This window comes from Marmota marmota, unplaced genomic scaffold, assembly GCF_001458135.2.
Source record: "Marmota marmota marmota unplaced genomic scaffold, marMar, whole genome shotgun sequence".
NCBI lineage: Eukaryota > Metazoa > Chordata > Mammalia > Rodentia > Sciuridae > Marmota > Marmota marmota.
The window spans coordinates 26,285,382-26,302,997 of NW_026000016.1; the positions used below are offsets into that span (position 1 = coordinate 26,285,382).

The window sequence follows — 17,616 nt, forward strand, 5'->3', positions numbered from 1 at the left end:
ATGTGAGAGAGAGAGAGAGAGAGAGAGAGAGAGAGAGAGAGAGAGAGAGAGAGAGAAGAAACGGAGACGGAGATGTGATGCTGACGGAGGAGCAACAGCAGGTAAGGTTATAAGGTTCGGGCTGTTGGCTCCCGTTGCCCTGTGCGTTTTACTCTCTGCAGTCTACTTGGATTTGGAGTGAAGCAAAAATGAGGTTTGTTGAGATGCTTTGCGGCAGTTTTAAATGCCCGGGGCTTGTGAGTGCGCTGTGTGGCCAGGAAAGGGGATGATTAGTGCCTCTAGGAGTGGGAAAGGAGCATTCTCTAACCACTTAATTTTCTCTCCAGCCCCTGCCCAGTGGTGGAAGGGAGAGGGGATAGCTCAGTATTTCTCCAAGAGATTTCCTGGGCCAGACTGGATGGTTTCACAGGCACTATACACGCCCGACCCTCTGCTGCAGGGATGCAGATTTCTCTATACACTCAGTGCGTGTGTGCGAGCCGCGCACTTTGGTGAAGGTGGGGGGTCCCCGCGTGTGTCCCTTTGAACGTTTCTTGTGTCCCTCTCAAAAGAAGTGGACTGCTGATCCTGGACGTACCCTACTAGGTAACAAAATAGCAAAGACTTTTACCGCTCAGTCCATCTGGGAAACAGTTACAGTTTCTGGAATAGTACTCGCTCTTTAAAAAAAAAAAAAAAATACTACGCAAGGGAAGAGGGAGGGAAGGGAGTGGAGGAGGTTGGAGGTTGGAGGTTGGATCCTTTGCTCCCATCCAAAGGTGGGTGAGAGAAACCTGAGTCTATAGGGATATGCTGGCTGGCCGGCATGGTGGGTATTGCTCCTGTTCTTGCGTGTGTGGATTCTGCCTGTGACACTTTGGCTCTGTGTCAGAGAATGGTGAAGATTGTGTGTGGACGAATGATAGATGGCATTTTTCCGGGCAGCTCTTAAAGTTCGTTTTAAGTGAGCAGCTTGGGATTTGGTTTCTTTGCTGTATGCATGTCTACTAGAAAGAGAGAAGCCAGAAGGGCTGTGTTGTACAGTGACCCTGTGCCTCCAGGGAGGAAGGAACTGTCCCTTTTCAGGCACCCTCTGAAGTAGACCCAGTGGGAAACACTTCCCAATTAGCCTGTCTCTGTTGAAGGGGGCATTGATGCCTCTATATGGAAGCCATACTCTCACCAAAAGCCGGGGTATCAGTTTGGGATTGAAATTCATATAAATCAGCTGCTCCAAGTGAGAGAAGCTCTAGGATACAAAGCCTGTGCCAAGGCAGGAGATGAAGAGGGAAGGAGACTCCAAGAGGTCCTTTCCTCAGAGGAAAGAGTGAGGCGAATGTGAGCAGGGGAGCAATGGTGATGGATCTGCTAGGGTTGAGGTTTACAGACTTGGCTTTCTGGCTTGAGACTTCGTTTTAGGACACCAGTTTGTAGTAAAAGGGGGAAATGCAGACTGATTAATAAGAGGCTAACAGGAAACATGTGGGGTTTTAATATGACTATGTTGTGCTTTTCAAAGGACCTAATAGAATGGAAAGCAAGAATAGCTCCTAGTTAAAGAGACACTTATGGGGATAATTTCATTCTGATTTGCAGAAGGCTGACATCCGCCCTGATGTATATTTAGATGCTGTATATTTCTGTGAGCCATGCCAATGCTCTTGGTCATCTCTTTGCCTTTGCAGTGGGTAAAGGAATTACATGGAAAGCATGCAAGGGTGAACAGATGAATTTTTTTCTCAGTTGCAGTATACTTCTGCCCAGGAGATGAGGCCCAGAATAGATGCCTCTTAAGAACCTTTCTTTCTGTCTTTAGCTTTTCTAATTCTTTGTGCTTTTACCTTCTCTAAGGCTGAACTTTGATGTAGTCCAAGAAAGGTTGTTCATTAACATTTCCAATATTAAGGCTAATATAACCTTACACTCAGCAACCAAATAGACGGGGACCTCAGGTTTGCATCCTCTTTGAATTTATCTAAATGGGTTTGGAGCTTTGATAGTGGGATATAAAAGGGCACCTAGGACAACTTTGCTCAGAAATATGCAAAGACCTTTCTTCGGGATTGGATGAGACTGCCTTTTGTGTCATATGACTTTATTCTTTCTTTCCCCCTTCCCCTTCTTTACAGACTCTTGAGTTCTTCTTGAATTGCCGGTTTTCAGCCTCCTCATGCCTCCGTCTCCTTTAGACGACAGGGTAGTAGTGGCACTATCTAGGCCCGTCCGACCTCAGGATCTCAACCTTTGTTTAGACTCTAGCTATCTTGGCTCTGCCACCCCAGGCAGCAATAGACACCATCCTGTCATCGCCACCACAGTTGTGTCCCTCAAGGCTGCGAATCTGACGTATATGCCCTCATCCAGTGGCTCTGCCCGCTCCCTGAATTGTGGATGCAGCAGTGCCAGCTGCTGCACTGTGGCAACCTACGACAAGGACAATCAGGCCCAAACCCAAGCCATCGCTGCTGGCACTGCCACCACCGCCACGACCGCCATTGGAACCTCTACCACCTGCCCTGCTAACCAGATGGTCAACAATGAGAATACAGGCTCTTTAAGTCCATCAGGTGGGGTGCGCAGCCCTGTGTCGGGGACCCCCAAGCAGCTAGCCAGCATCAAAATAATCTACCCCAATGACCTGGCAAAGAAGATGACCAAATGCAGCAAGAGTCACCTGCCAAGCCAGGGACCTGTCATCATTGAGTACCCTTCATGGAGTACAACAAAAGTCACATCCAAGGAGCTGTCCATGTTAACTGTACCGATAAGATCAGCCGGCGGAGACTGCAGCAAGGCAAGATCACTGTTCTAGACTTGATTTCCTGTAGGGAAGGCAAGGACTCTTTCAAGAGGATCTTTTCCAAAGAAATTATAGTTTATGATGAGAATACCAATGAACCGAGCCGAGTGATGCCCTCCCAGCCGCTTCACATAGTCCTCAAGTCCCTGAAGAGAGAAGGCAAAGAACCTCTGGTGTTGAAAGGTAATGCCCCTGTTCTGTCCCAAGCACAGTCCCGTTTAGCTGGGTTCACTTTGGGGTTTCTCTTAGCAGTGGCAGCCTTCTCCTTACCCTGGCTACCAGAGAACAAAACAGACTCTCTTCTTGTCTTCTCTGCCATGCCCTTTCTTTATTATTTTGGTATAGTGAGAAAAACCCAGCAGCACTGAGTTGGAAGTCAGAAGATCTGGGTGCTACCCTTGATTCGGCTTCTGATTTGCATTGTGCAAGTCATTTCACCTCTCTGAGACTGTTTTGTCATCCTTCTAAAAAGGGGCTTTATACCACCAGATGGTGTCTCAAGTCATGCCTGGTCTGGTGGCTTTCTGTTCCAGTCCATAACTAATTGGAAAGTTGCTGTCTCTCAGACCTAACCAATGCTGATGAAACAGAGGAAGCAACTCTGGTGAACTACAAGTAAACCTACAGGTACCAGCTCTTTTTGTGGGAGATTCTTCCTCTTTCTCACCTCTGATCAGCTTGACTTTTATATAGCTTATAAAATGACCTTCAAGAAGGGCAGAGATTTATTTGTAAAATGGAAGTGTAAGTTCATCGAATACCTCCATTCCTTTGCCAAAGCTCCAAGGGGACAGAAAGATTTTTATGAAACGCTTTCCAACTCATTGTACTTTTTTGGCTTCACCTGATAACAATTGGCATGGTGGTTCCTCCCAAGAGGGAGTAGTAGGTCACCTTGCCAGTACACTGAATGTAGAACAACTCTGAGGATAGTGAAGCTGAGCCCCAAGAGGAGGAATTAATTGTCCACTCTTCTCTGAGCCCCTTCCATACAGTATTATCTAACCTAGCAGAGGAGCCCTGATCTTGTGTCCAGCCTAGTTGCAATTCTTTGCTCTCAGACACTGCACCTCGTTTCTCTTTGGCATCTTCTACTTGGTGACAGTAATGAGAAATAGTCATCCTTTTTCTTCTCTCTTCTTGTGTTTTGAGCCAAGGTACACAGTTTCTGGGTCACATCTCCAACCTGTCTCCTGAACTGTGTTGATCAAAGGTGTTGCTGGGTTCTTTTGAACACTTTGCATATTTAAATTGCAACAGGTGATTTAGGTGAACAAATTACTTATTTTAGCTTTGTGGGACAGCTCTGCCACCATTCTTCTTGTTTTCCACGAGAGGTCTTCAGCCTTTTGGTACGCAGTGTTCTTGGAAATATGGTCCTGAATTCCTTTGCTAGTAGTCCCCTCCCACACCCACTTAACACTTTATTCTCAAGTTTTTTCTCATTGGGCTCAGATATCACAAGGGCATATCTTTCAAGGTTTACTTGGAGTCACAAATACGTTCAGGCTTCCTCTGTGTAGCTCTGTATTTTGTTTTTGTATTCTTGTTTGGTTGACTTTTAGTATTTCCCAGTAGGTTTACCTTTCTTCTGTTCTCTCACCACAATCCTGGTTTGTCTTTTTCAGATGAGAAAATACCATCTACAAATTTCCTATTTCCCATTTGTAATAGTTTGTCTTGGAGAACAAAGACAAATGGTCTTGCTGGTCTCTTTTCTTTTATAGACATTCTTAATTAAAAAAAAAAAAAAAGGCATGGTTTTTGTGTCAGCATGACCAGAGGAGAAATGCCAAGCAACAGAAAATAAGATGACCCTGAACTTGAACATGGGGATGATCAGGAGGAGTTGTAGATCTTACCCTGCATTTTTCAAGGGGCCTTGTTGGGTAGAAGGTTGGCTTGTCAATTACTGATAAATCAGTCTCTTGAGGGCGGCTGATGAAATGGGGTTCCTCTCCCCCTTTCCTGTGGATGCATCTGAGAATCTGGGCAGCCTGGGCTTGTTCCTCAATGTCTGAGAGCAAGGTTGCCTCAGTGGGGCGGGGCAGGACACGCTGCTGACCTCACCACCAGGCGCCCTGGGTGTCCACAGCGGAGGGCTCATCATTTTCGGGTTGGTGAGATAGCGCAGCGGTGAACTTGGAAGACGCTCTGGTGGTAGAGGTTGGATTATTTGTAATTTGGGGGGGGGGGATTTTTCTTCAAACACCTGGAAGTTTGGTTGAATTCACATAGTTCAGGAGCAAGTGGGTCTGTAATGTACTCTCTTTATTATTGTTTTGTTCATTTGATATCTTTTGATGGAATGGCCTAAAATTGGGACCCAAGATAAGAATGAGAGAAAGGGATGAATCCTCATTAGAATGTCCCTGTTGTCCTTTCATCTAGGCAAACCCGAGGTTAATATCAGAGCAGCATTGAGGTGAAGAATGGGGTGGGCCTTTCTCAAAAGAAATGGTCAACAACTTCCCCCAGGTTCTTGAGTGGGCCAAGAAGACCATCCTGATGTGGCTTCTCTTCTGATATTTATTTTAGGAATCCCCTTCCTCTGTGATTGTATTCCAGCAAGAGTAGTAGTGGTACCATTTTGGAATGAGGGATTTTTCCAGGGAGGATATGTGTGTGTTGGGGGTGGGGGGGATAGTTAGAATATAAGGTAGAAACTTCTTTGTAGGTCTTGTAAGTTTATTTCCAGAGATTTCAGAACAATCTGGAGTAATTTATGCCTGACCCATCTGAGCCTCTGGTTCGTGTTTATAAACACTGGTTGCTACCCTCCCTGTCCAGGTTTTATGTCCCCCGATTTCAATGCCATGCTCTCCATTTTTGGTGCTGCCTGTCAAGTCTAGCGGCTGCTGGGTTGCCATTTTAGTAATGCTTTGTCAGGTTGGGAAGAAACTGATCAGAGGCACAGAAGCCCCTGGGATTAAGTTACTGTTCTAATTTATAGTCCCCTCCCTGTTGTGACCTATGTCTGAATTCATGTTTTATTCTCATCCTTGGAAGAATAAATGGCATCAGACTTTTGCTTCTGCTCAACCTGATGAAAATGGATCCAAATGAACAAATAGTTAGAGATTTGCAAAGTCTTTGAAAGAATTACAGCCTATTTTACCTGAAGTCAATTTCTAATCAACTCTAACTTGGGTTTTGGCCAAATTGAATAAGAAGGCTAGACAATTCTTGACCTTCCATAAAAGAAAGCCACTATTTTTGCTTTGATATTTATAAGGCTACTTTTTTTTTTCCATTCAACAAAGCTGGGTTCAGAAAAATAATTTGTCTTTTATCTATATAGGAAGAGATAGTCTACTGCCACCTTCTCCTTATGGCAATATATGCCTTTAAAATTTTTATCATTACATATTTTCAAACATGTAGAAAAGTAGCAAAGTGTATAATCACTGTCCCTGTTAATCAGTGTAAGCTATTATTACTTTTTTCCTTATTTGCTTTCTCTTTTTTTCTTGTTGTTGAAATAGTTTATAGTATAGAGAGTATTTGAAAATATTAAAATGTGTTTAATGTTTAAACTCAATATTTAAATAATGGTGGGAATATTTTATAGTATGGACATTTTTTACTACTAAGTACTTCAGTGTCAGGTGCTCATCTTGATAGAGCCCGTGCCTGTACTTGCTTGTTCTAACACAAAACAAAGACTGACTGACTGGCTATAATCTTTGACAGGCCTGCCCTATACCAGAGGCATTTTAGGGGGTGGAACAAGGGAAGGCCAGGAAAATAGTTTAGGAGCTATAACCTAGGAAGTTAGATTCTGTACTACAAAAATCCTGAGAAATGAGCAACATAGATTGCACATTTCTCCCTAACAAAAAGGATTCTGAAATATGCATTTCTAGACATTATAAAATTAGATGACCATGTAAATGGCTGTGCTCAGAAATCAGAGACCCTGTGAGAAATATTCTTCCCATCTCTGTCTTGCTTTCAGGGATGAATAAAAACCTCTCCTTTGACAACCCCCTTCCCTGCCCCTTGGCTCTCAGGGATGTTCTGAGGATTTTTTAAGATATGTGAAATAAAAACTTACTATTATTATTCTGAGCCTCTGATTAATCACCAAGGAAGGCTAAATGCCAAACATGAGCTGTGCAATAAAAGGTGGAGAAATTAAGGCAGAATTTGGATTCGGTAGACCTGAATTAGTCTTGGTTTTCTCTTTTTGTGCCCCTGAGCAAGTTGCCTTAGTTTTTAATTCCTTAGTTTCCTCATTTACAAAAAGGAGGTAACAATAGCAATTGCAGTGTTAGTTTATAGCAGTACTAGAATTAAATGATTGTGTGTAAAGTACACAGAATAGTTCCTCCTTATATGGTAAGTAAGTGCAGCTCAATGTTATCATTACTATTGATTGAACAGAAATGATAGTGCCAGTATAAAGATAATTTTGGCTCTTCTTCCAAAGGAGTACAAATAAAAAGCTAGGTATAACAGAGTGTATGTGCATGTGTGTGTCTGTTTGTGAGTATGTGTGTTTGTGTCTGTGTGTGTTGCTATGGCCTAAAAATAACTTGGTGACTGTTACCTAATTTAAGTAGCATACAGTTGGAGTGCCAAGTAATTGCAAAAACATGTTGGGTCAAGAGGCCAGAGTAATTTGGGCATATCCTAGCATTATTTATTTGTAGGGGAATTTATAAAAATGTGATGATAAATCTGTCCAACTAATGTCCCATAACTGAATAATGAAAGTATAAAACTTTGAGGGTTTGCTTTTTCTGGCTTCTCATTAGGCCGATTTATTTTTGGAAGAAGGATTGTAGTCTGACTATAAAAGGGTAGAGAGAAGGGGGGGTGTATGTTGTGAGGAGCTGGGGTGTGGAGGAGTGAGGAGGGAATGTTGGTGACTCCTGAACATTTTCCCTGAACTGCTGCGCAGTTGTCTGTACCCTGTCTGAGCTTTGCACCCACCCTCCTGCTTCCTAATTAAAATGCATGTGAAAAGGGAATAGAAGTGAGCCGCCCCCCACCCCTGCCTGTCCTTACACCATCTGTCCCTTTACTATGTGCTCAGCAAAGTGAAGTTTAGCTCTCATACACCTGACTTCAAATCCAGCCTTTCCCACTGACCACCTTAAACAACTCCTGTTGACCTCTCAGAGGCCCAGGTTTTCTCCATTGTAAGATCTGGGTAATTTTGACATCATAGGATGAAGTGAGGGTGTATATAAAGTGCCTGGCACATGAATAGTTTTCTGTAAGTCAGAACCTGGACCCCACTTCCCTAATCCTGCCCTTTAAGAATTTCCTACATTAGAGAAACAGCAAGTCATTTTCAGCACAGGACTGTGGGAGCAGGCTAAATATCGACACCTTTTCCTTACCAATGTGTATCAGTTTAGGTAACCACTTGGGTCGTCAAGGCCAAGTTCAAGACACTCTTTTCTGGGCAATGGTAGGTAATGATTATAGATCAGAAAAAGCCGATGGAAAAGGAAATTAAGTAGGCAGAGCCTTCTGCCTAATTCTGTTTTCAAAACATGAATTGATAGGAGGAGGGGGAGGGGAGAATGGTGCATATGTACACTTTTTTTTTACTTGGTCCTTGAGGCAAACCCTTGAGGGCTGACAAAATCACAGGAGCAGAAAAACTCCCTGCCACAGCCATCTCTGCACATGCCCTTGGGGGCTGCAAGAGGGGGGCTTTGGAGCAGACCTTGCTTTCTTAGACCCTGTGTTAGCAGCAGTCAGAGTTGGGAATGTCAGAAAAATACTGCAATGCTTAGGAAATTTAATCCAAGTTGGCCTAAAAAGTTTCACTACATACTAAGGGTAGAAATTCTAATCCCAGGAGATATCATCATCTCCCTTCTTTTGCATTGGAGATTCCCAGATTTTAGAATGGGAAGGGATTTGGGAGGGTCTGTAATTTAGAAGCTGTTACCTGTTACTACAGGCTGCTCATTGATATCACTTAGAAGGAATTTAAAACCTAGGATGCTCAGTTCCCACCTCTGGAGATTCTGGTTAAATTGGTCTGGGACACAGCCTACAAGCACATCAGGATTTTTAAAATGTCCCTGGGGGTGGAAGGTGGTTCCAACATGCAGCACAATTTGAGAACCATTGATCTAGTCCTGTCTTCTCATTATGCAGCTATGGAAATTAGGCCTAGAGAGATTTTATGACTTGTCCAAGGTCACATGCATGATAAATTTTAGAGCTTTGATCCTTAGTGCTAAAGTAGGTCTTGCCAGGTATATAGAGTGATGTATGTGTACATGTTATTATCAATGATAATAATAACATCTAATGTACAGCATAAAGTATAAGCTATTTAAGCAATAATTTTGAATACCAATAACTTTTTTTTTAATTTTGAAATTTTAATTCACGGCAAAAAATACCTAAGTCTCAAAGGACTTTGGAAATCAGCTCAGAATCTACATTATACCTAGGCCCAAATATTAACTTTAATTTAGTCCTATTTTCTGAGGAACTAAATGGTTTAAGGAAGAGCTGAAAAACATATCAGAGCGCCCAAGCATCTCAGGTTTCAGGTGACTTTTTGATAGGTGGGCCCCTGGTGGGTAGAGGTGAGTTATTTGTTATTTGTTATTGTTATTTGTTCAGTAACTGTCACCCAGTGCCTTCTGCATGCTAAGCACTAGTGTGCAGCTGAAAATTCACCATCACCTTTTCAATCCAGGTGTTAGAATGAGAGCCATTTGGACAAGGCCAGTCTCCCACCTCCTCTCCTCCTTGAAGATCCTGTATGTATTCGAGCTCTCCAGCCTCCTCTGCCACACAGTCTTATTTAGGGAGCAGTTTGTCTTCAGGAAATGTTGTTCTCCTGGGAAGTACATGTTTGTACTTTTTTTTTGTCTCCTTTTCTCTTTCAAATAAGAGCCTGGCCTTCTCTAAGTACATTATGGGGCAACAAAATTTCTTTCCAGTGTTTTGATTTGAAAAGAAATGATTTGCTGGTTTTTAATAGAAAAGGGAATATACTTGCACTCTCGCTGCCTGTGGAGCTCAGGGTGGACAGGACTACTCTGTGCAGTGGAGTGGAACTTTATCATTTGAACCCCACTAATTTTGGACGTGTTGCTGATAGGAACAAGGCCTGTGTTTATTTTCCCTGCATGCTCTCTATTGAAAAAGGGCGTGCTTAAGCAAACAAGCGAGGCAACAGCATTTCTGACATAAGGTTTTGGCCTGCTTGCATCAGCAGGGGCAATGTTTGCAAGTGGNAAAAAAAAAAAAAGAAAAAGAAAGAAAGAAAAAGAAAAAAGAAAAGAAAAAAAAAAAGTATAGGGTCTGGGGGTATGTCAGTAGAACAGCTTCTTAGAATGAGAAAGGCCCTGGGTTCCATCACCAGCACAGAAAAAAGGAAAACTTAGGATTTCAACACCCACCTTCTTTACAGTCTGGCCATGTGTCTATCTAATAAGTGAGCTATTTCTCATTCTTGGTAGTTGCCTTAGCCATGCTTTATTTGTGAGGTATGTTAGTTCTAATGCCATCATTCTTCCCCAATTTTCTTGTATATCCTCAAGTAAAAGTTCCATTGCTTTACTCTGTCCTTAGGGTAGAGATGGCTTTCTGGTGACTTTGACCCAAATTATATCCTAGCCTTTAAAAACTTTAAATTTTTGTCATGGCAGAGATTTTAAAGGACTAAGAAATCAATCAAAGAAACTTCGGAAAGTTGCAATGATTATTTCTGACATTTGTGAAGTGTTTCTGTTATACCAGACTCTGTGCTGTTTGCATCATCTCTTGTAACAGCAGTTACATATGAGTGACTGAGACTCAGAGGTCCGTGCATTACCAATTAGCATGAAGCTCCCCCCCATCCTTCAATTCATGATGAAAATCACAAAAATGCAAAGTATAGCTCTGTTTGACGTTACTTACCACCACTGTGTTGTCAGCTCATCCGAGGGTTCTTTGGCTTAATTAGGGACAGAAATCACAAAGAGGCAAAAGCAGTACCATCCAAGCAAGGCTTTAATAGGGCTAGTGCTCAGGCACAAGAGACACAGTGCACTGGTTAGGATCCCTGGACTGCTCCAGAGGTCTGGAGGATCAAAGCAAAAACAAACAAATAAACAACAACAACAAAATAAAGGAGTAGTTTCACACAGGCACATTCAGCTGTTGTGCAGGATCTCAAGATTTCTGTATCCATCTTGTCAGATTTTGCTCTGGACACTGGGATTTGCACTTGACCAGGTAATCTGTGCAAGTGCATTGGATCTGTCTTACCTGGCTCACAAAAAGGTGAAGGTGCTCACTGCAGCTACTCCAGGAAGGTCACATATGGGTCAAATTCATATTGTACCCATGGGGTTGCTTGGGGGAAGAGTCAGCAGTTCCTGAACCTGGTCATTGGTAGAAACAATTTTTAGAAAGAAGCTTGCATTGGATGGGAAACCTTGGTAGTGGAATCAGGAACCTACCTGCTATGTCTTGCCGGCCCTTGTCCAAGATCACTCATCAGGTACACGGTTGAGCCTGGGCATAGCATGATTGTGCTTCTGCTTGTTGCATTTTTAGTGCCTAGAACCTTAAAATACATTCTTCTAGTAGCCTGTGGGTGGAAGGATAATGATATTAATATATTAATATATTTACTCAGTTTCCAGAGTGGGAAATAAGGTAAGTCAGAAGAAAGAGAGGTCCAAAGTTAGGAACAATGAGTAAGAAGGAATATGTAATGGATCCATGTCCCTCCATCCCAAAGACCCTAATGCCCAAGGGTATTCATTTGATCAACTGTGCTTTATATTCATTCTCTCTTCTATTAATATCCATGATAAACTAGTGATTGTTTTTTCCTTATGTATTTGAAGAAAGAATCTCTAGTAAGTTTTCATTAGCCTTTTGGAAAGTGAATTCTGTGGGATAAGTGAACTGAGATCCTATCAAGTGATTATTGTTTTTGATTTCTCCCTTCCTCAACTGTATCAACTCCTTTCTTTCCTTCTGTGTCCAAGTCTACCAGTACAGCTTGGGGGACCTGGGGTTGAGGCAGTGACAGACCCTGGGAACAAGCATAACGAATACCTCTGAAGAATAGCACGCTAGACACTGAAGGCCTGTGTTGGAAGCAGCTTTTTTTTTTTCTCAGAATTCTGTCTTGAAGAGGTTATCTAGATTCACACACTGGACACATGTGTGTCTTCTTGGCTGGTAAAGCCACATCACTCCAAACATCCCAAGTCCTCCGTGGTAGGGTGAGAGGAGTGGGTGTGACTGATCAAGGTGTGGAATCAGGGAATGGGGAAGAAAATCTACAAATAAGAGCATCTTTTTAATCTGAAAAAAAATGAAAGTTATCATTTTAAGAAAGTTTTTAATAAATTCAAGGTAGTAACTTAATTGATAAATTCTCATTAGTAAAACAGGGTGAATTTTCTGAAACGAGAGATCTGAGGAGAACCTCAGCAGTCTTAAAAAACAACGTTGATTATAATCTCTTGAAGATAGGCATTCACTCCTCTATATTTTGAATTAAAATCCTCCCCACCCGCCCTGGGACCTTTATTAAACATTCAGTCCACCTCACCCATTTTACAGATATGGAAACTGATCATTTACCCAAGATGTAAGTAGCTAGTAACAGAGATTGCACAGGATTCATGCTTCTTAGCTCTCAATTCAGAATTATTTTTTCAGCCAGCAGCCATGTAATCCTTTGGTTTGTGTCTGAGTTGGTATTCAGTAAGCAAGTCTCATGGGTGCACGTGTTTAGCCAGCTCACAGTTTCTTTGTAGACCTTTCTTATGAGCTTATTAACTGACTTCTCATTAAATAAGCCCATGATGCCCCCTACATTTGCAGTCAAATTCTTAATAAGAATTTGTGTTTCTATTAAGAATTTGTGTTTTCCTGCAAAGGAAGTGTGGTTTGGAGGTAAAGAGCACAGATTCTGAAGCAGATTTCTAAGTTTGAATTCTGGCTTTGCCGCTAATCTAATTATGGACTTGGACAAATTATTAACTTGTCTGTGATTCAGTTACCTTGTCTATAAATGGGGAGACTAACAGCACTTTTTTCATGGGATGAATGGGAGATTAAATTAGATAATATATGTAAAAGTGCTTTAAACAATGACTGACACATCACAGCTAACGTTTATTTAAAACTTATTATGATTATAAAATTAAATACTACTACTAATGATTCACTTACTTTTACCCAAGGGATATGTGAGAAATATGGTTTCATAAAATGATTTGACATCACCCCTATAGGTAGACTTTCTGATGCTTAGTAGATCATTTTGTTTAAAGGTTTGAAAAAAATGTTGTATTTCTAGTGATGTGGATAGATGGACTACATAGTGTTTTTTGGGGGGGAGAGGGTCCTGAACTGGTGCCAAACTGAAAACTTACATGCTATTTCTATGTAAGAAAAATTTTAAAATATTAATGTTAGCAAATACCCTTCATGTATGCTCATAGTTGAAATATTAAGAAAATTTTAAAAGGAAAAAAATACTAATCCTGTCTTGACTGACCTAGTTTCATTTTTACATATTCTCTTCATTCTTTACCCATATAAGAGCATGTTTCCCAGAGTTTCTCATATAGAAACTGAAATTCATTTCACTTTAGATTGCAGACACTTTTGCTTCCTGTATTATTGTCATAAATGTTCTTTTTTAATGCTCTAATCTGTCTTATTACCACATGCTACTTAACCAATTTGCCAATTAATGGAAATTAAGGCTGTTTTTACCTTTCTTTTCTTCTTCTTCTTTTTTTGGATACTGGGTTTTGTTCCCAGGGCGCTTAACCACTGAGCCACATCCCCAGCCCTTTTTTGTATTTTATTTAGAGACAGGGTCTTGTTGAGTTGCTTAAGGCCTCACTAAATTGCTGAGGCTGGCTTTGAACTCACAATCTTCCTGTCTCAGCCTCTGAGCCATTGGGATTACAGGGGGTGCACACTGTGCCTGGCCCACATTTTTAACAAGAGAAACTTTTGGAGGGAAACCTTTGTTTGGAACCCTCTCCCAACCTTACCCCCATTTAAAGGAATGGATGCTTTCTCTGCCAGCCCGCTTGGGTTTATCTTTTTTTTTTTTTTTTTAACCTCTCCTCATTTACTTTCAATTTTTTATTCTTGTTTTTCTTTCCAAAACTCAAGAGCCAGCTACCTATCAAAGTTGTTAGTTGTATGGAAAGTCTTTGTCCTTGATCTCAGATCTTTGCACAAATCCTGTGTATGTATGCTACTCAAACTCTGAGACGTGTGCTGTGCATCTCGGACTTCTCCTTCAGTGGGCAGAGTGAGGAGGTTTAGCGGCACCACTCAGCGCTACGAAAACCCAGAGGTTATTGTGGAAGTGAATGATCTAGCAGGGCCAACAAGGGTTCCTTGTTTCATAAATATGAGTCACTCCCAGTTTTACAGTGTTGATAAAACACTTTAAAGGGACAATAAAAGCAGAAAGAGTTAGATTTTTTTTTTCCCCCTGTGCTGGAGATTGAACCCATGAGTGTATTACCACTGAGTTCCATCCCCAGCCCTTTTTATTTTTTTATTTTGAGACAGGGTTTCACCAAACTGTTGAGGCGGGCCTTGAACTTCTTTGATCCTCCTGTCTCAACCTCCCAAGTCACTCCACCACCACGCCTGACTTGAGAGTTAGACTTTTTGTGAGCTGTTGAGCACATGTGTTTGTTTCCCCCTTTTCAAGCCTTGGAGTTTTAGTGCACTGCTGGTCTCCTGAGTCCTTAAGCAAACATAGGCGGAACAGAAAGAAAATCCCCATTTGTTCTTTTTGCCGAATTGAGGTAAAATGCCTTTTAAATGAGTGATATTCTCTGAGAGAAAATTAACTTGTCTTCCTTGATTAAGTACATGAATTGGATTGAATTTATTATAATTAATTTTGCATATCATGTAAGAAGGGTGAATCTCTTCATTCCTACCTTGAAGGAAGGCCCACCCCATTCCAGTGAGAATCCGCGAAATCAGATAATATAGGAGCGATGTTGTCTGGTAGCTCTCTAATAAAGATAAGGAGAAGCTGAATGTGGGACAGAGTGAGCTTTCATATTAATTCATGTATCTTTTATTGTTAAAAAATTAGAACATGCTTTGGGGCCTCAGAGTCAGATGGTACAAAGCTGCCTAAATAATTACCTTGATGTCAATCTCCTACTAGAGACATTATTGTGGATTCATGATATGCAGTTTTTTTCCAGGGGACTGGGGAGGGGTGACTGGCTGTTGATGGGACAGTGGCTCTGAGAAGTGGCCTGAGGGGGCTGGGAGCACCCCAGCTGCTTTTCCTCCTCCCCACTCCAGCTATTCAGAATTCCTGGAGACTTCCTCCTCTGGCTGCATCTTGCTTTCCAGAGTGTCTTTGCCCATTGAAAGCTATTGTCTAAGGCTACTTGATTTTGCTGGTATTAAAATGTGTGCCTGGGAGATAGGAGAATATGGGAATAGAAGAACATGCTGTGGATAATCGATCAGAGAGCCTCTCTCCTCCAAGTTCACATGCTGCTTTTCCTAGGGATAAAAAGGGCTCTTTGATGTCTGTGGGAGATGACTAACTTCCTAGGGCTGTGTGGTCTCTAGTGCCTTAGATTTCTGTCCTTGTGTCTACCTCTGCATGCACACACATGTACACAAACATACTCATTTTAGTTAACATTTGTAGAACGGGGATGATTATGGCACTCAGCATTAACTCATTTAATTGGAATAGCAATATCTCTAATATCTCTATGTCTGCTGTCCAGTATGATAGCCATGAGTCACACGTGCCTATTGACCCCTCTAAATAGGGCTAGCAAAACAGAGATGTGTTATATGTGTGAAAAGCATACTAGGTTGCAAAGATTATATAAAAAATGTAAAATATTTCACTAGTAATCGTTTTAATATACTGATCACATGTTGCAATGGAAATATTTTGGACATGTTGAGTTAAATATATTATTCATGTTAATTTTACCTGTTTCTTTTTTACTTTCTTGAAGGCAGCAACTAGAAAGAGAATCTTTGCATTTCATTTCTATCAGATACTGCTGATATTTATTTATATAGTGATAATCGGATTATATCCCCATTATTTATGTGAGAAAACTGAGGTTGAGAGAGGTTAATTGCCCACAGTTACACAGCAGAAAGCTAGGCTGGGATCTGTCTGATTCTAGAGCCTATTCTCTTTGTTACTGTGGAATTATGTAACATAAAATTTGTCTGGCTCTTGTTCTTGATTACTAGAGATAACCTCTAATTCCTTGGAATTTCCAGAAGAATAGGAGTGTCCTTGTTAAACTCCTGGTGGGCCCCTTAGATCACACCTTGAGTTTATGTTAATGAGATGACTCAGGATAAGAATTGGTCATCAGAAATACCAGCCTTGTGATCAGAGTGTTGGAGCTTTGCATTGGTTCCTCCTCCTTGGAAGAGGGAGCTGGACTGAAGATTAAGTTCAATTACAAGGTCACCGATTGATCAATTATGCTCAAGTAATGAAACCCTAACACCGAGTCTGGGCACCAAAGCTCAGTTAAGCTTCCTAGCTGCTGAAAAAATACATTGATGTGCCAGCAGGATGATGTATCCTGATTCCACAGGACAGGGCACAGAAGTTCCCTTTTCAGGACCCTTCCAGACCTTTCCCTGGGTGTGCCTTCATTTGGCTTGTCCTGATTTGCAACCTGTATAATAGAACTGCAGTCATAAGTATAGTGCTTTCCTGAATTCTGTGAATCATTCTAGCAAATTATAGAACCTGAGGGGTTGTGGGAACCACAGAATTTGTAAACGGGTTCGTCAGAAGTGTGAGTGGCCTGAGAACCCCTGAGCTTGTGGCTGGTGTCTGGGGATGTTGGGGAACATGGCCTTGACTTGTAGCGTCTGCTCTGAGGTGAGCTAGTGTCAGCATTGCAAGAATAGACAGGCTTTCTTGTGGATGTGTGTTCTAAAGGCCTGGTGGCTAGGAGAACCAAGGGCTGTGATCTAACTAACCAAAAGCTCTTGGTGACAATGGTCAGTAGCATGTTGGACTTGTCAAGTCTTTAATCAACTCCTTTGACTACTATGCTCAGCAAACCTATGGCCCCTTCATGTCCAGAACCTTCCCACTAGTCCACCTTCCAGATGGCATCCTAGCGATGGCAGTGACATAGATAGAGATACTGATGCATGTCAGGATCCCTTTGATACCAGGGATTCTTGAATATTGATGCTGGGATTGAGTTCCTTATGGTGACAATAATAAGTAAGGCCTGTTTTTGGATTTTGTTGGTTAACCTTTTGCATTGTCAGGAAACATTTTGTGGTGTGTCCTATTATATCTTGTAAACAAGGCATTCAAGTCAAATGTTGCCTTTTCATTATTTGCTTTTGTTTGGCATTTTTAGCCATGAACTCCCACCCCCACCCCCCATCCTTTTTTTTCTTTGTTTAGTTTCTCCTTCTCTGCTTAAAATAGACACTGTCTCTCATTTGTGGTCCTGCTAACTGTCACTCTTCTCTTCACACACAGGCCCTACCTGTGTCCTGCAAAGCTCTCTTAGGTCACCAGATCCTAGAAAGTTGATTCCCATGAGTACATTGTGGGGCCACCCTGGAAGGCAGATTTCTAAGAAAAAAAACAGACACAAATTCCAGTTATTGAGGGGAAGATTTCCTGCATCCATGAAAACCATGAATGAAACAAACAAACAAACAAACAAAATAGGCTTTGGAGTTGTGAAAGGTCTCTAGGAACACCATGTGACTTGATTTCCTTCTCACTTGGGCTGACCTTGGGCTCTTTGCACACGGCTCCCTGGCCAGCCTTGCTGATCAGAGGGGTTCAGTTTTACAAGTGGGGATGGTTTGGCCAGATA

The 17,616-nt window shown here is 41.7% G+C and overlaps 1 protein-coding gene across 1 annotated transcript in view; it reads left to right on the plus strand.

The window, feature by feature from the left end:
* Positions 1-17,616, plus strand: part of Dusp10 (dual specificity phosphatase 10) — a 39,256-nt gene that overhangs the window by 419 nt on the left and 21,221 nt on the right. The window contains 2 exon segments of the mRNA XM_015483618.2: positions 2,109-2,681; positions 2,684-2,962. Coding sequence (XP_015339104.1) covers positions 2,150-2,681; positions 2,684-2,962 — 811 coding nt within the window. The 5' untranslated portion in view covers positions 2,109-2,149.